General features: G+C 35.4%; 1 protein-coding gene across 1 annotated transcript in view; it reads right to left on the bottom strand.

Annotated features, from left to right (window-relative positions):
- The window catches only part of pcdh15a (protocadherin-related 15a), a 164,407-nt gene that overhangs the window by 89,360 nt on the left and 51,081 nt on the right, over window positions 1–23,966 (bottom strand). The window contains exons 5-6 of the mRNA XM_059565825.1: window positions 6,948–7,108; window positions 4,179–4,334 (exon numbers count right to left, since the gene is read on the bottom strand). Of these exons, the coding sequence (XP_059421808.1) occupies window positions 4,179–4,334; window positions 6,948–7,108 (317 nt within the window). The remainder of the gene's footprint in view (window positions 1–4,178; window positions 4,335–6,947; window positions 7,109–23,966) is intronic.

The following is a 23,966-nucleotide window of genomic DNA, read 5'->3' as shown; positions in this document are numbered from 1 at the left end:
CCAATTACATCACAGACAGTACATTTATGAATAAATCAATTGTGGTAGAAGACATTACAAAGACAAAAAATGCTAGCATTAATCTTTTTTTTCTTTTTTTTTTTGTTCTAAAACTTTTAAAAATGATTAATGGCAATGGCTGTATTATTATTTTTTGTATTATTATTATTATTATTCACAAAGCTGGATTAATCACTCCTGCTTGTATTATTTTGATTTGCAATTTAATTTGGATAAGACAGTCTGCCAAATGAATAAATGAAAATGGCATAACAGCAGACAAATGCAAAAATGTTCTCTCTCTCTCTCTCTCTCTCTCTCTCTCTCTCTCTTTCTCTCTCTCTCTCTCTCTCTCTCTCTATATATATATATATATATATATATATATATATATTTATAAATTCAATGTATATATATATATATATATATATATATATATATATATATATATATAACATATTTTACAACAAATATTTTGCTATTTTTAGAACTTTTTATCAATAAAAATCTATTGTACAGTATATTTTCTAAATGCATATAGAGACTTTCAAAATGATAAGTTAAAATACTGATAAAATATTTAATACTAAAACCAAGTGTTTTTCAGACTCTTTTCCGCATGAAGTCAAAAGGATTTTTGGAAAACAATCTGACAATCTAGTGCTAATCTCATCTTGCTTGGAATTCTGAGCTCGATGTCAGCATCTCTTAAGAACTGAAATTCACACGTGAAACCTCTCTCTCCCACACATACAAGACCAGTCTGCCTCTGGGGCTCCAAATCACCCAGAAAACCCATGAACCGAGTCACAGCCTTTTGGATCAAAAGCAACTCACATGATCACATCCGCCCCCAAATGCAAATATCACCTGATATTTTCCCCTTCCTGCCCCACACCCCCTTGACTTCATCACATAAATGTATATCTCTCACTCGTTTTGCATGTACAGGGGGAGAAAGGCAGGAAGAAAAGGATGACAGCATATTTGACTTCAAGGAGAGGAAAAAGATTGACAAGCATAAAGAGGCCAAGCTTTTACACACCTAACACGTACACGCTCACGGAACATATTCAAACGTATTCCAAATAAATGAAAGCCATTAAGTTTAAAAATAGTCCTCATATCTGCACTTGTGGAGAAGAGGGTCAAGTGTGTGTGTATGTGTGTGTGCATAATTTTAAGAATATGCTAGAACAGCCGATGCCAAAAGGGGATGGTTTTAGATCTGAATAACTGATGGAGCACGCCAACAGACTATACAATGACTTCATATGTGTAGGCTTCACTCTCTGCCCTCTATTCAATCATGAGTGCAGTTTTCTTGATGTATTTCTTATTAAAAGAGTGAGTGGGCTTTGTGTCAGTTTCTAACAACCACCAAAATTTAGTTTAGTTAGAAGTTTATAACAGCATCCTTCAGAAATCATTCTAATATGCTGATTTGGTGCTTAAAAATATTTCTTAAACACATTTTTATTAGGCAAGGCAAGTTTATTTATATAGCACATTTCATACAAAATGGTAACTCAAAATGCTTCACATAAAATAAAATAAAATATAATAATAATAATAATAATAATAATAATAATAATAATAATAATAATAATAATAATAATAATAATAATAATAATAAAATTACAACAATAAAACAAGGAATTTAAATACTTTGAAAAATTATTTAAAATGTATTTAAAAGGTTTAAAGGTGCCATAGAATGCAAAAGTTGATTTTATAAGGTGTTTGAACACAGTTGTGTGGCCGTAGTGTGTGAAAACAACCAGCCTATAATGGTAAAAATCCACCAGCTCGTTGTTTTATAATCCCAGTAATTCACTGTCTCTCCACACCAGCAGTTCCAGGTTTCTCACTACTACTAGCTGTAGCTGCTGGAGATACAATGTAAGCACAAAAAAACCATTAAAAGTGTTGTGTATTGGGATGCACCACCAAACATACAGGTGCATCTCAATAAATTAGAATGCCGTGGAAAAGTTCATTTCAGTAATTCAACTCAAATTGTGAAACTTGTGTATTAAATGAATTCAATGCACACAGACTGAAGTAGTTTAAAGGGGGGCTACAATAGTGTTTCATGTATTCAGAGTTGTTCACAGTGTTAAAAAGATGGATTTTCATGCTAAACGTGGCCAAAGTTTTAAAAAAATAATTATGACGAATGACAGAATTTTTGTGCTGAATATCTTACTTCCGGCTTGGTACAAGTTTCATCTGTTTTTTTTCAATCGTGGATCTATTGACGTGGACGATGGTCGAACTCCTTATGTGAGCATTTTTCCCGGAAAAGCGCGTCCGCGCACATGTTGACCAGAGGAGAGCAAGACCGTGCACATCAATGCGCTTCATTGGGAAAGCGTCAGCAGCGCTGCATAGGATTTGTTTGAGAATGTCTCCAAATATGTGTGTTTTTGGATGTGAGGGGAAGTTTACCGTGTTCAGCTTCCCAAAGAACCCAGCATTACACGAACAGTGGATGCAGTTTCTTTTCCGGGACAGCAACGGAGTGTAGCAAGTGCGCTTGTGTGTTTTTGTCATTTCAGTGACGACGCCTCCAGGAGCTCGGCTTTTTCCGGAGAGAATCAGAAAGCTGTATTTTTCTTTTATAAATATGATAAAACTAAAGACTTTTTGGAGATATGAAGGATGCTGTACTATTCTATAGGTACTCAAGATTAACATGAGATTTGGTGAAACAATAGCGTTTTGGATGAGTTGCAGCTGTCTAATGGTCTTCTTGGGAAGGCCGGCGAGGAGACCATTTCAATAGTCCACTCTGCTGGTAACAAAGGCATGAACAAGTTTCTCCAAGTCTTGACTGGAAACAAAACATCTAATTCTTGCAATGTTTTTTAGATGATAATATGCTGATTTAGTTACTGCTTTGACATGACTACTGAAACTGAGGTCTGTCTCCAGAATCACACCAAGATTTTTGACTTGATTTTAGTTGTTAGACCCCTACAGTCAAGGCATGCATTCACCTTGAGAACTTCATCTTTGTTTCCAAATGCAATGAGTTTAGTTTTCCTTGTTTAACTGATTTTTTTTTTTGGCACATCCAACTTTTAATTTCAATAATGCACTGGCAGAGGGAGTCTATGGAGCTGTAGTCATTTGGCAATAAGGCTAGGAAAACCTGGGTATCATCTGCATAGCTCTGATAGGCAATTTTGTTCTTTCTTATTAATTGACTTAGTGGGAGCATATACAGGTTTAACAAGAGCGGTGCAAGAATTGAGCCTTGTGGGACTCCACATGTCATGGACGCCTGTGACGAGTGGGGCGGGGCCAAGAGACATGGGAATGGAGCGAGGCCGATGGAGTAATTGGAAATGAGCGATACCTGCGCCGCTCACCGGTCTCGAGTCCCACGGAGGAGCTCCAGAAGGATGAAATAGGAGTTATGACAGTGAAGGATGATAGAGGACGAGGCCTGGGTTTTATTTTGTGTTTTGGTTTTGTTTGTGCATGGCAGTCATCCGCGAGGGGCTGTCACGCTCTTTTGTGTTTATTTTGTATTTAAAGTTATATTTAAATGTCCGCTGGTTCCCGCCTCCTTCTACCCGACTTACAAACTGTATTACAACATCCACTTAGACTTCTCTACTATACTCACATAATAACCTCTTCCAATAAATTTTGAAAACAATTGCGCTGCTTAATATTTTTGTGGAAACTGACTTTTTTTGCAAAATTCTTTGATGAATAGAAAGCTCAAAAGAAAACCATTTATCTTAAATATACATATTTTGTAATATTCTAAATGTAACTTTTGATCAATTTAATGTTTCCTTGCTAAGTAAAAGTATTAAGTTACTGACCCCAAATGTTTGAAAATGTGTTTGTTTGTCCCTACTGAAATAACACTCTCTAAATAAACATAAAACATAGCTAAACATAAAAATGCATACATTTAATTCAATTAATAATATAAATGAATGCATCATTGCTAAATAAAAGCATTAATTTCCTTTCAAAAATAAAATAAAATGTAAAAACTTTTTTGTAAGTACTTACTGGTTCAGTGGACACATTGCATTGTCAGTCACAGTTCTCACCTCACGAAATTTGCATACCATGCATGTTCAGTTAAATCTGAATTGACAGAGACTGAGACACAAAGTAAATGAGGCAGTGCATAACTGATCAGGCCTCACCTCATTAACTGATACATAGTAACGAGGCTGCTGGAAACGAGGCGTGTTGTCATTTCTGTCCCTCACCACTATCCGTACTTCATGCAAAATGATTGTTCCCACCAGCTCATTGGTGCACTGAACCTGAACCACGATGGTGGTGATGTAACTGGGTGGCTGGAAGAAACCACATATACAAGGGGATTATAGAAAATGAAGTAAACATACATTTGTACAACAAAAATAATTTGACTGCATTAGTACAAAGAAAAATATGAATCATCAAACAAGGCCCCTACAGATGAAATGTAACGGCTGAAAACATACATTCATGGCAACATTTACTAAAGGTAACATATGGTAATACTAACCATTTGTGATATTTTCAAAAGCTATGGCTAGTGATCAGTAACATTAGGGTATCCAGCAGTAGTAAAGGGCATTAACAATGCAGCCAATCAGCCTGGACGTGTGAATGCACAAGATTACATAATGTAACAATGCAAACAGGATTAATGTCAAGCCTGCTCATTCTCTTTTGGATGAATAAGGTGTTTGGCCTCAAGTACTCTAAATAAAACAAACAGTGGAGCTGTTGAGTGAAGTGCCTGAATCCCACAAAGCCTTGTAAAGAGGACGAGGAGGAGGAAGAGGATGGTATGTCCTGTAATCACCATCCAATAGTGTCATAAAAGGCCTGTCACTAACACAATGCTTCTCAGATGAGCACGCATGTGTGGGGCTAGAAAGCCTCTTTAAAGAAGATTGGTGTAATGTACAGACAGACAGTATAAGAGAGAGGAGATGAACAACTTGTGGAAAAAGGGAATAGGAGAAATCGCAATGCTCATATTGTGGCTGTGGGAGTCAAATCTCCTGCCTTTGGATGGAGGACTTGGCTGTTATTGTACTGTAGAACAGTACATTGCACTTCAAGCACAGTCGAATACAACCAAAAACCGTAGAAAAACAATTCTTAATAAAGATAAATTCTCAGACAATCCTATTTGCTTACATTGCACGGATCTGAAGGGACTGTAAATACATACAATGCAGCCAAAAACATTATATAAAAATGTTTTGGTCTTGGTTTCTGGTTAAAACAATGCCAACAACAACAAAATAATAGTAATAATTATTATTTGACTGATTACTTAATTATTATAATTAAAAGTATACCTACATATCTGTAAAATACAATAAATTTAATTAAGAAGCAAACTTTTGAGAAACATTTTTACACAAATTATCAAACAAAAACCTCTATATTTTTTTGTAATTACTTAAACTAAAGCAAAAATAAAAATAAAAACAATAAAAATAAAAAAGAATAAGTAAAATAAGCAAACAAGAAGAGATTTTCTTACACAAATGACAAATTATTTTTAAATTCAAATTATTTTATTTTCATATACCTCCTTAACTCTTTCCCCGCCAGCATTTTTGAAAAAAGTTGCCAGCCACCTTTAGCAATTTTGATGATTTTCACTCAAAATTGATGGCCTCCAGTACATTTTGCTATATGAATATATGAGTCTCTAGTCTTAATAAAAAAAAATCATTTTTATTTTAGTTTAAATCATAAATCATTTATCACTTGAATATAGGTTAGTTTCATAAAAATTTATAGTTTGAGCAAAAAGGTGAGAAAATCAAATTTGTATAAAAAACTACATCTAGATAATATTCAGTACGATGACCAAAGCATAAATCCAGTGAATCGCTTCCATCAACACTTCAAAGCTTGAACAAACATATACCACTTCCTGCATCAAAATTTTACTCCGTGACATTATGCAGTTTTAATTGATACGCTGTCTATTGCTGATGATCGCATTATTTTTAATATGCATCTGTTTAAATAAGATATCACTAATTTATCTGTCCTGTTCACGTTGTGTTTTTGTCCAGGAGGTTTTGTACTCGTTCAGAAGATGTGTAATAGCGCCCCCGAGAGTATAACAGTGAAAACATGAAAAGCCGTAAAAACTCATCTTTGGCGGGGAAGCATTGTCTTCTAAAACATGAGATAACTCTTCAATGATGGGGAAAGAGTTAATTTGGTTATATTCACTATATACAATTAAATTACATATATAAATTATTATTATATATAAATATATATATATATATATAATGATTATTATATTATTATTCATTTATATAATAATAACAACAATCTAAAAGATAATTAATAGTTAAAAAAAAAACAAGAAGAGATTTTGTTACACTAATGACAATATTCATGATATATTCTCTGAAAATTCTTTAAGTTAGCATGAAACCGAAGTTAAGACCATTATTTCTTCCCTAAAAAGTGATAGGTTGTTCCACCTTTCCACCGATAAACATGGTGTCAGAGAACAGAAGAGATATTGTTGAAAGCCATTCTTTGCTTAAAGATTACTAGGGCGCTTGACATTTTTAAAAAATTATGTTGTACACAGATAAATCGTTTATAATAAACACTTCAATATTCCATTCCAGAATAGTCCATTTTGATTTCATGGTGGCTTTATTATCTCATGCAATTTTGCATAAGTATATTTATCTTGATTTAAGGATGTTAAGAAAATTATTCTTATTCTTTTCTTATTTTATAAGAAAATACTGATTAAGAAAATGTAGCACTTCTGTGTGGCTGTCATGATCTCATTACAGTGACGCATGCTGGTTTGTTGCCAATCGGGACAGAGTTTCTTTATATATATATATATCTGTCTGTGCCAGCCAAAGGACAACAGCAGCAATATGTTATTTCTGACAGAATGTGAGTGTTTGTTGACTCACGTCTCGGTCCAGCACTCGTCCGGTGCTGTTGAGATACAGTCTCTGCAGCGCAGGGTCAAGTATAACCCAGTTATCGTAGTTGTCCAGCAGCGTCAAGGATATGGTTCTATCTGGATCCTGAGCTCGACCGTTGATCTGCATGTTTTCCACAAGAACGGTACCTGACAGAAAGAGATTGGCAAGAAAAGCTTAGAATTCAAGGTGCATGATGGGAGATTGACAAACCCATGCAATATAAAAAATATATAAGTAATAAATAGGCTATGCATAACAATAATGATGATTTCCCCACGAATAAATAATAGTTGTAAATCCTCATTCTGTACCGATTCATTAAGCGTCCCTTTTTGGCTCATGTGTATGAGAAGATTATTATGTAAAAATGTGAAGGTCATAATTTCAGCATGTGTTAATGTATAGTTGGCTGAGTTCTCGCCTCTCCTCCAAGATAATTACACTTCATTTTATGCTTCAATGTGTTAGAAATTATTTCAACTCCTTTTGAATCCCTGCAGAAAAACACAAAATAATAAGTCTTCACAGAGCACGAACCCCCATCCAGGCGCTATTCAATTAACGTTCCATGAGGTCCGGGCTCTGCATTTCCCCCCCAACAAAGGTCCGGGCAATCATAATAACCATGTTTTTAAATAAAATGAATATTTTTCAAATATGCATTTTCACTGGAATGGATAACATTATTTAAGAGCCATTATTTGAGAAAACATTCACCTGAGAGCCAGATTAACCTAAGATTTCTAAGGGGACTAATAGGAAAGACTGGAGCTTAAGCACCCTTAAATAAAGCCTGCAATTGCCTGTGATTTATTATAAATGTTCAGGCTTGCAGCTGCATGACCTTGCAAAATGAAAGAAATAAGAAATCCTGAAAGTAATCAAACTAGTCTCTCCAAGTATTTAACCTGTACAGCATGAAAATACTGAACTGTGCTCGTCTTTAAAACAAATGCTGCATTTCATTAGAAAAATGCAAATGAAATGCTGAATCAAATGTGAAATTTTGCCATCATCATGCCAGTCAGTACTGCTGCTATTAAAACTGTGTAAATGCACTAAAAAAGCAAATATATAAACAAACAAACAAACATTTTAATAGATGAAAAATTCCATGCGAGGGCTTCCATGAACATTTCTGACAGTTTGTGCAAACAATTTACAAAAAAAAAAGAAAAACATTTTCGTAGAGTTTTTGATTGACTGAAATTGACTGTCTCAAATTATTTCTGATACATTTTAATTAAAAATAGAATTTATTATTGTATTTTATTACAATACACATCTTAAACACACATTAAAGGGATAGTCCATCCAAACTATCCAAACTGTCCATTCAGTGAAATTTCTGTCATAATTTGCTCATCCTCAAGTTGTTCCAAACATGTTCCGTTGAGTCAAAAATAAGATATTTTGGAGAATGTTGGTAACCAAACACTTGATGGTAGCCATTGGCTTTCATAGTATGGGGAAAAATACTATACAATTCAATGGCTACTGGCAACTATTTGGTTACCAACACTCTTCAAATATCTTCTTTTGTGTTTAATAGAGGAAATAAACTTGTATATTTGTAACAACTTGAGGGTGAGTAAACGATGACAGAAATTTCATTTTGGGGTGAACTATTTCAAATCACAAGACATTAATACACCGTAAACATTAATTCACTGCCCAGTACTTCAGTACTCTTCTCAAATCACAGTATGAAGTGCAACCAAAACATTGTTTGCCAGGTTCAATTAGTAAAAAAAAAGAAAGAAAGCTTTTCCATCAAAAAATATTTGTCCTTGTGACCTCTCGTGCTGACAAAGAAAACTTCTTCTTAGAACCACAAAATCTCACATTCATGAGGGGGCTTGAGTCCCCTTAAGACTGAGATCCAAGAATCGACCCTGGCACAAACAACAGTATTCATCCAGAACTAGAGTTCAGAAAGCTGGACCTGCCTCTGTGCATTCACAACAACACAACAGTTTTTTTTTTTCACATCCCATTAAACTCTTGATGTTCTTGTTCCTTAGAGTGCCAGCATGTATAGATTAAGCCCTAATCATAGCAGCGAATGGGTGCTGTCAGAATGGAAGTCTAAACATCTGATAAAACACCTAATTGGTGTTTGGGCTCTCATACTGGGACCCATGTGAGTGAGTGGTGTTATGCTATGTTTCTCCAAATGTGTTCTGATTAAGTAACAAACTCATCTACATCTTGGATGGCTTAACAGTGAGTACATTCTGAGCCATTTTTTCATTTTTGGGTAAACTACTCCTTTAAAAGCAACTCTAACTTAAAATTCAGTATCAAAGAGGATTGATTTACATGAATCAAACTGTCACCGATCATCAATTACCTGCGCATAATATCGATATTATTAGAAACTGTGTTCTTGAATAGTCACACGAACAACATTTTAGCAGTCAATCCCAATAGCAGTGAATTTTCATTTTGATAACCAATCTTTCTTTTTGCAATTGCATTTAGTGATGCTAGTGTCGCAGAAAGTATACATTTCAGCTTTAAGTGAGTTAGCTTACAGCCCAGATCCCTGAGAAACTCATCCCTAACAGACATCCGACGGCGTCAGACATAGACAGACTCAGAGGCCCTGATGTTTACCTCCAATATTACCTGAAAGGAAATCCATGACCGGAGCCAAAGCACCCCCTTAGCATGTGAGCCGAGCAAAAACACATCAGCTGCGAGTGAGGACAGATGCGAGAATCTCTGAGTAAACAGCATTTCGAATGAGGGGTCACAACATGCGTGCTTTCCGTCAAGGCAACAGGAAACCCATGCCGCACCATCTTATATCAGCTATTAGAGTGGTTAAGAACATAGAATGGCGTTAATATATGGCTCCTGTTGGATTATTTTTAATACTGTTGGATTTGTCATGGAGAAAAACACATGGATGAAACTGTACGGAAATTGGGTGGAAAATAGCTTCTTTGATTCATGTCTGCACACTGGAGAAAATCAAATGCTATTAAGAAGGATCTCACACCAGGCACGGTGGAGACTCAAGGGAATGGCGTACACGCACACATACACCACACACACCAAATCCAAGGCAGCTTCTCAGAAACCTTTTCACACCCACAAACAGGTGTGAGCTTGTGCTCCATCGCACACGTGCAGATTTTCTGCATCTATTCCAGAACAATCTGGCAAATGGCATCAGTAGTGGTGTTTGCTGAGGCAAAATTACTATTATTCAAACTTAAGCGCATAACCATTTATGCTACAGACATGAATGATACAGTACCTCAAATCCTGTGGCCTGCTGAGAGAGGTGTGCTATTACCTTTGTAAGTGATTGGACTTGATTGGACCTGAAAGCCCATTTACTTACACTGTACAGTAAATTGAAAGAGAGACTCAGGAGATCAGAATTTCAAAGAGATTTCAAACTGATGTTTAGATGGTTAGCCACCTGGTCTCCCGGCCTGACCAGTTCTACCAAAAATCTATGTGATCAGTCATGTGATTGATTGATTGATTTAAAAATGTGTAAATATATTTCAAAATAATTATAAGATGATAATAAAATAAGAAATATATTTTGTTCTTAATAAATTAATAATAATAATAATAATAATAATAATAATAACGCTTTTTAATTGTTATATAAAATATTTGTATAACTAATATTTACGGCTTGCCCAAGGTGGATGTTCTAAGGTTCTCTTTTGTTGACCACAGTCAGTTTATCAACACTTCTCATCACAAGTAGTTTTTGTGGCAAAAATATATATATAATATATGAAATAAATATATTAAAAAAATATTTTTTTTAATAAAATTTTATTTAATCATCATCATCATCATCATCATCCTCATCATTTAAAATAATTTGTATAGCTAATAATTACAGCTGACCTAAGTTGAATATTCTAGGTTATCTTTTGTTTACAGCAGTCAGTTTATATACGCTTCTCATTCCAAGTATAGGAAAATGATTGGCATATGTTACATTCCCAGATCCATGTTACAACCAACCCAAACTCCAGAGCAGATGCACAGATGAGTTTGTGTAGAGCAGCATTTATGTCAAACCAAGCTGCTCTATGACAGTCAAAACACAAGCTGTTAATGTGTAAAAGAAGAAACCCAATACTGCGCTTCACTGTGAAACACACAATGCTTATACTTTTTTAATTAAATCAAAGCTTTTGAGATTTAATAATTCACTATTTATATTGTGACTTTGCCTTTATTTCGATTAAACATGCAACACTACCCGCTAACACTCATAACTAGTTTAAGCTGGTTTAAGTATGACTGAGACCTCAGCAAATAGTTTGTAGGGACAACAACCACTCACACTTTTTTCAGAAATGATTATTCTCTGCCAACTCATTTGATGTTCCTTCTGCCAGCCAAAGAAGTTTGTGCCAATCAGTTTTAAAATGGAAAACACGACACACAGTTGTTGTTTGACAGGGAAAGCAGGTCCAATTTAAACTGAAGGAAGTGGATGCTTATTTGAATGCAGAAATGAGCTGTCATCCTCCTGGTGTGTGTGTGTGTGTGTGTGTGTGTGTGTGTGTATTGTATTGTGTTCAGACGCCTCATGAGGCTCAGCTCTATTTAAGGAGACCTGAAGCCTGTGTGTGTGAACTGCAGAAAGGATATGAAATCCAGCAGAATCGATTGGAAGAGAAATCAAATTTGATGTGAAAATCCTAGAACATCACGTTACCCCATTGATGAAAATCTTTGTTCATCATCTACCTCAGCAGAAGAGTCCTACTGTCACAAAATCATTACAGCATGAGGTTGTGTAACTGACTTTAGCTTTCAATCATTTAGGACAACTGCAAGCAGATACCTCTCCATCATAAAGCACACCAATGTGATTATATTCAAGCAACACTGTAAGACTCTCCAAAGAAAAGAAAAAGATCAAGTAGTTATCTTGTTCTCTAGACAGCAATGAGATTAAATGGACACCTCAAAGAGACTTTCAAGGGAACAGTTCCTCATCCTCAAACTGCGTCCTGATTTATTCACCTTTTTGTAATTACAAACCTAAATCACTTTCATTTTTTCTGTCAAACACAAAAATCTGACAAAATTAAAAGAAAAAAAAGGCAGCAATTTAAAGAGTTAATCGGCGGCAACAAAGGTATCACAGCTCAGATTTGTCAGATCTCAAAATTAATATTTATATTTGATCAAATCAAGGAAGTAGTCATGTGTTAGCATTTATGACATTTAAGCACTTTTATGTGATAAAAATTCAAAAAAAAAAAAAAAAAAAACTTTACATGTATGAACTCACACACAGTCTGCGGTAGGCAGTCTAACCACTAACCTGTAAATCCATCTTCCATAAGACCTCTGAGATTTTCTGCAAGTCATTACATGGCTTCAGACTTTGGGTTTTAAGACTTATTCTCCTCTTTTACACACACAGTAATGTGTGACATTCCCAGAGTTAAATACATCAGGAGAAGGTAATCTTATTTTGAAGTGTAAAGCTCTTTTGGGAGTTGTGTGGTGGCATCTCTTCAGACCCCTAGAGGACCTCGGGCTCATTCAAGAGTGATGGTACCTTACCGCCTGCGTGCAGGAGACTAGAGAAAGAGTAAAATCATCACTGAAGTTCTGTACCACAGATTCAACATTTCTGCCAACACATAAAACAAATAAACTTGCTTCCAAAATAAAAGTTTGTGTTTTCATAATATATGTGTACGGTGTATATAAATACACACACATACATGTATATATTTAAGAAATATGTAATTTGTATTTAAATAGAACATTTATTTATTATAATTGTAAATTCAATTATTTCAGTTTACCAAAAAAAAAAATTATATATAAAATATATATATATATATATAGTTTACAATTTTATAAATATTATGAGAAATAACATGAGAATGAACCACGAGAAATAATGTAAATAAATAAATAAATAAATAAATAATAAAAACTAATTAAGTATAATGTAAAGAATAATAATAATAGTAGTAGTAAATAAAAGGTAATTTAGTAATGCATAATGGTGATGATTAGGAAGTTTAGGGAAAATGTATATAATTATCATGAAAATAAATGAAAATGTCAATCCAAATAGCTTCATTTGTTTTCTTTGCGAAAAATATGATTTCTCATTTTAAATTCTTTTGATTTGGGGTAGACTATAACCTCACGTTTTCATGCCTTATTCAATTAGTATTCAACCTTTATTAAGATGGATGAAACCTATTTTGTAATGAAATTAGTCACCTTTTTTTTGTGAAAGGTCATGGTTGCTTTGTTGTGTATCCTCTGTCATGTGACATTAGAAAACCTGACCCCCGCTGTCACTCTCACCTATTAATAAGTGAGACTGATTACTGTCATTACCATAACATGGTATGCTTATGAATAATAAGAAAGAGCGAACAGACTTTTCCCTTAAAGCTCCCGGAAGAGTTTCCTCCTCAGAACTACAAGCATCAACATCTTGAACTCAACATAATGAGAATTCACCTTCGGAATTACACAAAAGAGCGATTTGTGGATAAGATGTTAATGGCTGTTTTCACGAGTGTAAAATGCTGCCAAGCTGCCGTGAACAGCTGTGTGGACTCATGTGCCAGCCTCCATGTTGCTTTCACATCATGATTTGGTTAAAGTCATCGTGCTTCCAATAATCAGCTAAATGTCAGAGTCACACCATCTATCCACAGAGAAAATGACAAAATCAAGAAAGCAGAACAGACTGGGTGTGATGGATATAGGTGAAAGCCACGGTCAACAAGTGATGAAAAGCATTGAACCGTGAAGCCCAGATAGATTGATGTACTGTAATTTGCCTAGGAATATTAAGTCAAAAATGGCTCCGTTCCAAAACCTAGTGAGCTTCCTTGCTGCCTAATGCCTATATGGGCAGCTAACTATGAAGTTACCGATTTGGGAAGGTTAATTAGCAGTAATTATTTCAACAGATTATAAAATTACAGATCAAACAGTCATATTGTGACATTATTACAAATTAAAACATGTTATATATATATGTATATATATATATATTAGGGCTGCTCTGATCACAATCAGCCGATCATTAATGCGCATCTCGTCAGTAAAGCCGGTTTTCTAATCAGCGGTAAATTCCCTCAGGTGCGTGATTTCACATAGAGCAGCTGTTACTACACAGAGCCGTTGTTAACTGAGAAGATGCGCAAATAAACGCTGAAAATGAACGTGGATTTGCGCATCTTCTCAGTTGAAAAATGTTTTGCGGCTTAATATTTTTGTGATAACCATGATACACTACCATTCAAAAGTTTGGTTTAAGTAAAAGGAAAATAAATTAAAACTTGAATGCATTAAATTTCATTTTTCTTTTTAAATAGCATCAATAATGATTAATAATAACTGAGCAACAAATCAGCATATTAGATTGATTTCTGAAGGATCATGTGACACTGAAGACTGGAGTAATGATGCTGACAATTCAGAATCCTTTGGATCACAGGAATAAATTACATTTTAAAATGTATTCCAAAAAAGAAAACAGTTCTATTAGATTGTAATAATATTTCACAATAATACTGTGTTTACTGTATCAAATAATACAGTCTTTGTGAGTGTACGAGAATGTTCAAAAATATATATTAAAAAAAATAATAATAATGAACAATTTTGACATGTAGTGTATATAGAAAATATGATAAAAATAATGCATATTTAATTAATTATATTATATTTTTTTTCATGTTTTATGGGATTTCCTTTTCCATGAAGGACACATGTAATGCCTTTTTAGAGTATCCTAGAAATCATCAAAAGTATGTTGTCTACATTCAAGAACAGCATTGGTGTTGAGGAAGCCATGATGCCTACATAGGCAGCTCACTAGATTCTGGAACGCAGCCATAAACATGAATGATTTTTACAAGCCCAATAAGTAGCTACTCAATCAGTAGATGGATGGAGTTATCTCAGTGTGATTGAGTGGAGCTTGTTTTTCATTTGTTTTCGGGAGACATTTTTAATTTTGGGAGGTTGTGCAGGTCTAATAAGAGGATGATTAGAGAGGACGGGACGAATCAGTAAGACCCGAGGCACTTTAATGAAAGTAAAGATCTACAGCACAAGCCAATATCTACCCCTCGCTGAGGAGGAGACCCGGGAAAAACAATTGCTATCTTCAACAACAAGCAATGCATTGTGTATCAGTGACTAAATTGTTATCGGCCAGTATTATAATACAGAATTACTTGTATTATCATTAGCGTGTAAGGCCCATATTTCATTCAAATAATATCATAAATCACATTAAGGCTTTTTATGTGGCTAAATGGAATACTTTGCAATCACAGGAATGAATTAAATTTTTTTACAAATTAAAATATAAAAAGTTCTCTTCAATTTTACGTTATATCAATATTCAACTTTAGATTGCATTATACTGTTTCAGTGCATGGTTTTAGTTTAAAATTGCCTTGCATTGCATTCCATATTGGACATTTAGTATAAAAAAAACAACAACAAACAAAACAGCTATTAATAGATTCATAATGCCTGCATCGGGCAAAATGTCTAAATTTGTTAATACCTAAAAAATACACAGATACACATGCAAATACAGTTTCGCTTATATATTTAGATGTGATTTGTTCAAAAGTGAGATCGGGTTTCCTTTATAACATAAAGAGAGATTCAAGAATACAGAACTCCTGAAATAAACTTGTGAGAATAAAGAGGAACGGAAATAACAACAGAGCAGAAGGAGAGAGATGTTGTCCTGCCAGCAGAGAGATATCAATCAGGCCTTCATCCAGGACCTGGCGGGGACCACTGAAGACACACACACACACACACACACACACACACACACGAGAGAGATTTAGACTGTCTCTTCCAAAAAGTGGCTGTTAAAGTGTTGTGGTTTAAAACTTCACAAACAGGCGGTTTTGCCTTTGCTGCGGGTGGGGAGTGAGCAGTCCAAAAATATAGCGTGGGGCACAACTACAATTTGGCACATAACAAGAATAACGAAGTTACATAAACACAAGGCTTACTCCGATAGTGTTACACAAAGTTTTCTCATACACTGTTTACATTACGTGACCACAGCAGCACCCACTCTCATTTTGCATTGTTATAGAATTAAAGCGCAAGGTTGGGGGTTCGATTCCCCGGGAACACATGATAGATAAAAATTGATAACCTGAATGCACTGTAAGTCGCTTTTATGCTAAATGCATAAATGTAATTTTAATTTTAATTTAATTTAATTTAATATATATATATATATATATATATATATATATATATACATACATTACATACATACTGTATATATATATATATATATATATACAGTACAGACCAAAAGTTTGGAAACATTACTATTTTTTATGTTTTTGAAAGAAGTTTCTTCTGCTCATCAAGCCTGCATTTATTTGATCAAAAATACAGAAAAAACAGTAATATTGTGAAATATTATTACAACTTAAAATAATAGTTTTCTATTTGAATATACTTTTAAAAAAATAATTTATTCCTGTGATGCAAAGCTGAATTTTCAGCATCATTACTCCAGCCTTCAGTGTCACATGTAACATCCAGTCTATCACATGATCATTTAGAAATCATTCTAATATTCTGATTTATTATGAGTGTTGGAAACAGTTCTGCTGTCTAATATATTTGATGAATAAAAGGTTAAAAAGAACTGCATTTATTAAAAAAATAAAAATAAATTTCTAATAATATATATTCTAATAATATATTTTCTTTACTATCACTTTTTATCAATTTAACACATCCTTGCTGAATAAAAGTATTGATTTTATTTTAAAAAGAAAGAAAAAAAATTACTGACCCAAATTACTGACCAGTAGTGTATATTGTTATTACAAAATATTTATATTTTAAAAACATAGCTTCTGTTTTTTTTTTTCTTTTTTTTTTTTACTTTTTATTCATCAAAGTATCCTACAAAAGTATCACATGTTCTGAAAAAATATTAAGCAGCAGAACTGTTTCCAACTTTGATAATGAATCATCATATTAGAATGATTTCTAAAGGATCATGTGATAATGATCCTAAAAATTCAGCTTTGCATCACAGAAATAAATGATAATTTAAAGTATAATAAATTTAAAAACAATTATTTTAAATTGTAATAATATATCAAAATATAAAAAAAAATCTGTATTTTTGATCAAATAAATGCAGGCTTGATGAGCAGAAGAAACTTCTTTCAAAAATATTAAAAATAGTAATGTTTCCAAACTTTCGGTCTGTACTGTATATATATATATATATACATTTACATTTACATTTAATCATTTAGCAGACGCTTTTATCCAAAGCGACTTACAAATGAGAACAACAGAAGCAGTCAGGTCAACAAGAGAACAACAACAGTATACAAGTGCCATGACAAGTCTCAGTTAGTCTAGTATAGAACGCATAGGTAGGTTTTTTTTTTTTTTTTTTTTTTTTTTTTTTTTTAATTAAAAGACAAGAAAAGGAAAAGTGCTAGTGTTAGTTGGTTAAGTGCAGGCGAAAAAGATGAGTCTTTAGCTGTTTCTTGAAAATGAGTAAAGACTCAGCTGTACGAATTGAGATTGGGAGGTCATTCCACCAGCTGGGGACAGTCCAGGAAAAGGTCCTTGAGAGTGATTTTGAACTTCTTTGGGATGGTACCACAAGGCGTCGATCACTTGCAGAGCGCAAACTTCTGGAGGGCACATAAGATTTAACCAATGAGTTTAGGTAAGTTGGTGCCGTGCCAGTGGTCGTCTTGTAGGCTAGCATCAGTACCTTGAATTTGATGCGAGCAGCTACTGGTTGCCAGTGTAACCTGATGAGGAGCGGAGTAACGTGAGCTTTCTTTGGCTCATTGAAGACAACCCTCGCTGCTGCATTCTGGATCAATTGCAGAGGCTTGACAGTACATGCAGGAAGGCCCGCCAGGAGAGCATTACAATAGTCCAGTCTGGAGAGAACAAGAGCTTGGACAAGAAGTTGGGTTGCTTGCTCTGACAGGAAGGGTCTAATCTTCCTAATGTTGTATAAGGCAAACCTGCAGGACCGGGTAGTTGTAGCAATGTGGTCTGTGAAGCTTAACTGATGATCCATCACAACTCCTAGGTTTCTAGCTGTCCTCGAAGGAGTAATGGTTGATGAGCCCAGCTGTATAGAGAAGTTGTGATGAAGCAATGGGTTAGCTGGAATCACCAGGAGTTCTGTCTTCGTAAGGTTAAGCTGAAGGTGATGGTCATTCATCCAGCTAGAGATGTCACTCAGACAGGCTGAAATGCGAGCAACTACCGTCGCGTCATCTGGTTGGAATGAGAGGTAGAGTTGGGTGTCATCAGCGTAGCAGTGATAAGAAAAGCCATGCTTCTGAATGACAGATCCTAATGATGTCATGTAGATTGAGAAGAGAAGTGGTCCAAGTACTGAGCCTTGAGGAACCCCAGTAGCAAGGTGGTGTGACTTTGAAACATCACCCCTCCAAGACACACTGAAGGATCTGTCAGAGAGGTAGGACTTAACCCACAGGAGTGCTGTTCCAGAAATGCCCATCTTTCTGAGGGTGGACAGGAGAATCTGGTGATTAACAGTGTCAAAAGCAGCAGAAAGGTCCAGTAAGATGAGTACCGAGGATTTTGAAGCTGCTCTTGCTAGTCGCAGGGCTTCAGTAACCGAGAGCAGAGCAGTCTCAGTTGAGTGGCCACTTTTGAAGCCAGATTGGTTGCTGTCCAGGAGGTTGTTCTGTACAAGGAATATAGAAAACTGGTTGAACACAGCTCGCTCAAGTGTCTTTGCAATGAATGGAAGAAGGGATACCGGTCTGTAGTTTTCAAGAAGCGCTGGATTTAGTGATGGTTTCTTGAGCAGTGGGCTTACCCGAGCCTGCTTGAATGCTGAGGGAAATGTTCCAGAGTGAAGAGAGGAGTTGATAACGTGAGTAAGCGAAGGTATGACTGAAGAAGAGATCGCTTGAAGGAGGTGAGTGGGGATCGGATCAAGTGGACAAGTAGTAGGATCATTGGACAGGAGAAGTTCGGAGACGTCCGAACTTTACATATATATATATAGTACAGACCAAAAGTTTGGACACACCTCTCATTCAAAGAGTTTTCTTTATTTTCATGACTATGAAAATTATAGATTCACACTGAAGGCATCAAAACTATTAATTAACACATGTGGAATTATATATGGAATTATATACATAACAAAAAAGTGTGAAACAACTGAAAATATGTCATATTCTAGGATGTTCAAAGTAGCCACCTTTTGCTTTGATTACTGCTTTGCACACTCTTGGAATTCTCTTGATGAGCTTCAAGAGGTAGTCACCTGAAATGGTCTTCCAACAGTCTTGAAGGAGTTCCCCGAGAGATGCTTAGCACTTGTTGGCCCTTTTGCCTTCTGTCTGCGGTCCAGCTCACTCCTAAACCATCTCGATTGGGTTCAGGTCCGGTGACTGTGGAGGCCAGGTCATCTGGCGCAGCACCCCATCACTCCCCTTCTTGGTCAAATAGCCCTTGATGCCTTCAGTGTGACTCTACAATTTTCAGAAAACTCTTTGAATGAGAAGGTGTGTCTGTACTATATATATATATATATATATATATATATATATATATATATATATATATATATATATATATATATATATATATATATATATATATATATATTATGGTTGTCCCCGACTAAGGATTTTCATAGTCAAATCGGAATTCAAATCTTTCAGATAGTCGACTGATAGCCGAATCATATGTTTGGGGGCAGGGCAAAATGCATTACGAATGTATTTAACACAGGGAAAAAGTGTAACGGACACCTCGCAGGTTCAAACATGATAAATAATGTTTTAAATAATGTTTTATGTTTTGATTAAAAGATAGTTGTATACTGTTGTTGTTCTCTTGTTGGTCTGAGTGCTTCTATTGTTCTCATTTGTAAGTCTCTTTGGATAAAAGCGTCTGCTAAATGATTAAATGTAAATGTAATGTAAATTTATTAAACATCAGCAAAACCCTAAGAATTCACAGCATTTTTTACAAGAGTGCTCTCATTATAACTTTATGTATATGACAGTAGCCTAGTTATTAACGTTCTGCATTTCTGTTTTGAGCTGCGTGCTGAAGATGAGCAGTACAAAGAAGCATTTAGCAGGTTTTTAATCAATGGGATTTAACTCATTACTTATCACATATAGAATACGCTTCATTATTTATACAACATAACGTTAATATTATGACTTATCTGCATAAAACGCGCCGAATGCAGAAGTGAACGTGTCCGTGCGGCTCTGAATGAACGCTTTTTTGGACACGTTCTTCACGCAACAATATGCTGAAACACGGCAACTAAACGCTAAAAATGAACAGTGTTTTATTATAATAGTGTTCTTATTATAATGTTATGTGTATGACAGTCCCATTCATAGTTATTAATATATATTTTTTTACGCATGTTAAAATATGTCTTTCTTTTCAGATTCTTATTAACAGCAATTATCATTATAGGCTGCATATTAACTTATTGGTTGAAAACCAGTAGTTCTATGTGAAATAAGACATTAAGCACCCCTATATAGCCAAAATGGCAGGATAATAACACCCGCAAATATTCGAATCAGGCTCCTCGAATCATCGACTATTCGGGGACCCCTAATATATATTACTGTCGTAGTGTGTATATTAGTCATATTTAAGTGAAGTGACATACAGCCAAGTATGGTGGTGACCCATACTCAGAATTCATGCTCTGCATTTAACCCATCCAAAGTGCACACACACACGGAGCAGTGGGCAGCCATTTATGCTGCTGCCCCCAGGGAGCAGTTGAGGGTTCAGTGCCTTGCTCAAGGGCACCTACGATATCGTATTGCCGGCCTGAGACTCAAACTCACGACCTTAGGGTTAGGAGTCAATCAGTTAGGCCACGACTTCCCCAGTCAATCAGCGAAAGCAGTTAAATCTTCTGTTTATTCAACAGCAGCTTTATTTGGCATATTTGGATTTTCAGGACGAGAAGGCCCTCTGGCCTATGGATGGAGATTTACTGCTGATCACAGAACCGTGCCTCACTGAAAAATACGCATGACAATCGCAGCTTCTGTCGAATCAAGATTTCAATTCCATTTAGATTTATCGTGCAGCCCTAGACCAAACTGTGCATTAACCACATCCCAAATATCAAAACTCACATATGTAAAATCCATACCAAAAATAAAAATTTTACAGTCACTGTTATGTACACTGATCATAAACACTGCTCAAAGGTTTTAGTGGCCATCCTTCACAAAACTTAACATCTAACACAGTTTTATCATAGGTAGAATGCAAAATATTTCAATATAAGCATTTTAGTGAAATTGAATTTATTAACCCACGGGGGAAAAAATCAAGGGGAAAATGTGGACTTGGCCAACCCTGCATCCAACACGAGCTGCAGGAGTCAGATTTGACTGATCATGGTTGGCGTAAGGAGAGATGACTGACAAGACCATGCTGGAGGATTTGCTGCTCAGCAGATCCTGAGCTCATTGACAAATATCTGTGTCACAGTGTCTGGTTGGTGTTCCCTGGGTAACCACTAGATGTCCTCCTTCCCCACGGTGTCTGTCACTTCCTGAACCACATTCCCCACGATCTCTGTCTCCTCATTGCACTCAGCTGTCACTAGTCATTAATCATTGTACTCAGCCAATTCCCCATTAGCATTGTCAATTCCCTGTGTATTTATACCCTGTCTGTTGTAGTATGTGTCACAGAGTCCTTGTAGTTATCATGGCAAATTCTAGTCTTGTTCTTGCCCATGTGTTTGTGTCTGTCTATGAATGTTTGGATTGCTACTTTGGTTTTGACCCCGGTCTGGACTGATTACGATTTGGATTACCCCAATAAAAGCATACCTGCATTTGGATCTCTCTCTGTGTTTTCTGGATCGCGCTCGTGACAGAAGGACTCCGTCACACACTAGATCCAGCGTATGTCTGGTGATGTTTCTTCCCCAGCCACCGAGCGGGAGAGAAGGAGTCCGATTGAGGGAACCCGCCTCGTCGTGTTTCGCGGGACCAGGGAAGGTCGCAGAGGAGTGAGTGGTCGAGAGGAGGTTCAGCATTTTAAATGGCAGTATATTTGCTGAACAATTTTTTTTTGTTTCAAAAAAGAAGAAGTTTGCTAAATTGTTTGTTTTAAACAAGTATTAACTTAGATATTATTTAAAAAAAAATTTAGCTGAAGAGATTCACAGAGATGAAGTTGTATTTGGAATGGATTACAAGAATATTGCATTGCAATAAAGAAGAATAGCATGCAAAATAAAATACCATGCAACAATAAATGTTTCAAAGAGTAAAATACATGGTTTACGCAAGGCCTCAACAAGTACACATTTCCTCAATGTTTTAAAATATGCAATTGTTTATTCTATAAACTCGCAGCTACACTCAAAATCAACTAATTAAAAAATTGTGTCGTGACTGTTTCTGTCCATAGTCTTCATAAAATTTTATTTAAAAAAATCTAAAAACAAAACACTTTTATATAGACCATCATTTGCATCATTGTAAATTTGTTCACTTTAAAGAGAAGAACTCTCAAAATTCTCAAAAAAAACACTATGAAATTTCAAATCTCTAGCTCAGATAGGGTAACAGGGCTTTGCTGTGTTGTTGTTTTGTTTGACTTTTTACTGTATCCTTTATGTTATCTGTGTTAATGTTAAATGTGCCTCCCTTGAGTGCAAAACAAATTCCCCTCGGGGCAATAAAGGTTTTCATCATGGCTGATGTTTTAAATATTGCAAATTGAACCGCTAGTTGCTACGCAACCATACATCCCGTCCATCCCAAAATTACACAAAATGCAATTAGCCACAGACTCTTCATGCATGCAAAGTTTGGTGAGTGTTCATCACAGGCATCAAACATGATAGTTATTCAAAGTAAAAAATAATAATGAAAACAAGAACAGCAGAAGAGCAGCAAAAATAATCTAAAAGACACTGGATTTCAAATGAATTCAATAAACACATTCTTTAAGCACCACAAAACAAAAATTCTCCAGCACCTAAACATTTAATTTTTCATCCATATGTTTTTCATAATATTAATGATGACATACACATGCAATAATAAGCTAGAACTAAACACTGCTGATGCAATGCAAACAAATAATGAGGATGAGCAAGACTTGCTAAGAGTATCATCTCACCACCATTCATACAGTACATTAGACAGAGCTTACGCTGAGCTCCAGAACAAACATATTCCTCAAATAAAGCATGTTTAAGATACTAAGCATAAAAAACAGCTACCCAAATCCCACTCCCACATATTGAAATAACCATCCAAATAGAGTTCTCTAGAGGTCAAGATCTCATTGACACCACGGCACACGTGCTCCTTCATTCCAATGAAAAATTTGACTTTTTAAAGTGTTTTCACAAACTTTGGTGTAAATTTAAAAACATTTATTCACTTGAAAGTAATGTATAATCAAAACCAATTGTCCAAGAGCAATTATTGGGCTGTAAGTGATGTTAACTAACATCTGCAACTGAATTTGACAGCCACCGTCTTTAAAAACTTCTGATCCACTAGACAATACTGCCTTGAAAAAGTCTTTTTGTTGTCCTTGTTGTCATTGTCTGCAGAGCCTGAGGCTGTCACAGTGACACATATGATATCTTACAAAATATTGCTTGCTAAAAAAATAATATATTGATGTTATGTAAAGCAAAGTTGTAATCAAGGAGACACGATTATTTTACAGGAATTACTCGCCACTGCACATTGTGCACATGTGGACATTGTGCTTTCCCCTCCTATTGAACTGTGCCTCAATATTCTTTCAAAATAACAGTTGTGGCACAGCTGATAAAAGGTCAGTACTAGCAAAACACCTCAGAGAGTCCCCTTTCTGTGCTAGTCTGTGAGTAGCAATCCAGTTTGTGTAAATAGCATCTGTGGTTTCTTTACTTGAAAAAGTTGATTGTATGGCACTGTAACAGGTTTC

This window comes from Carassius carassius, chromosome 14 (genome assembly GCF_963082965.1).
Source record: "Carassius carassius chromosome 14, fCarCar2.1, whole genome shotgun sequence".
Classification (NCBI taxonomy): Eukaryota; Metazoa; Chordata; class Actinopteri; order Cypriniformes; family Cyprinidae; genus Carassius; species Carassius carassius.
This window is presented reverse-complemented; position numbering and strand designations above follow the sequence as displayed.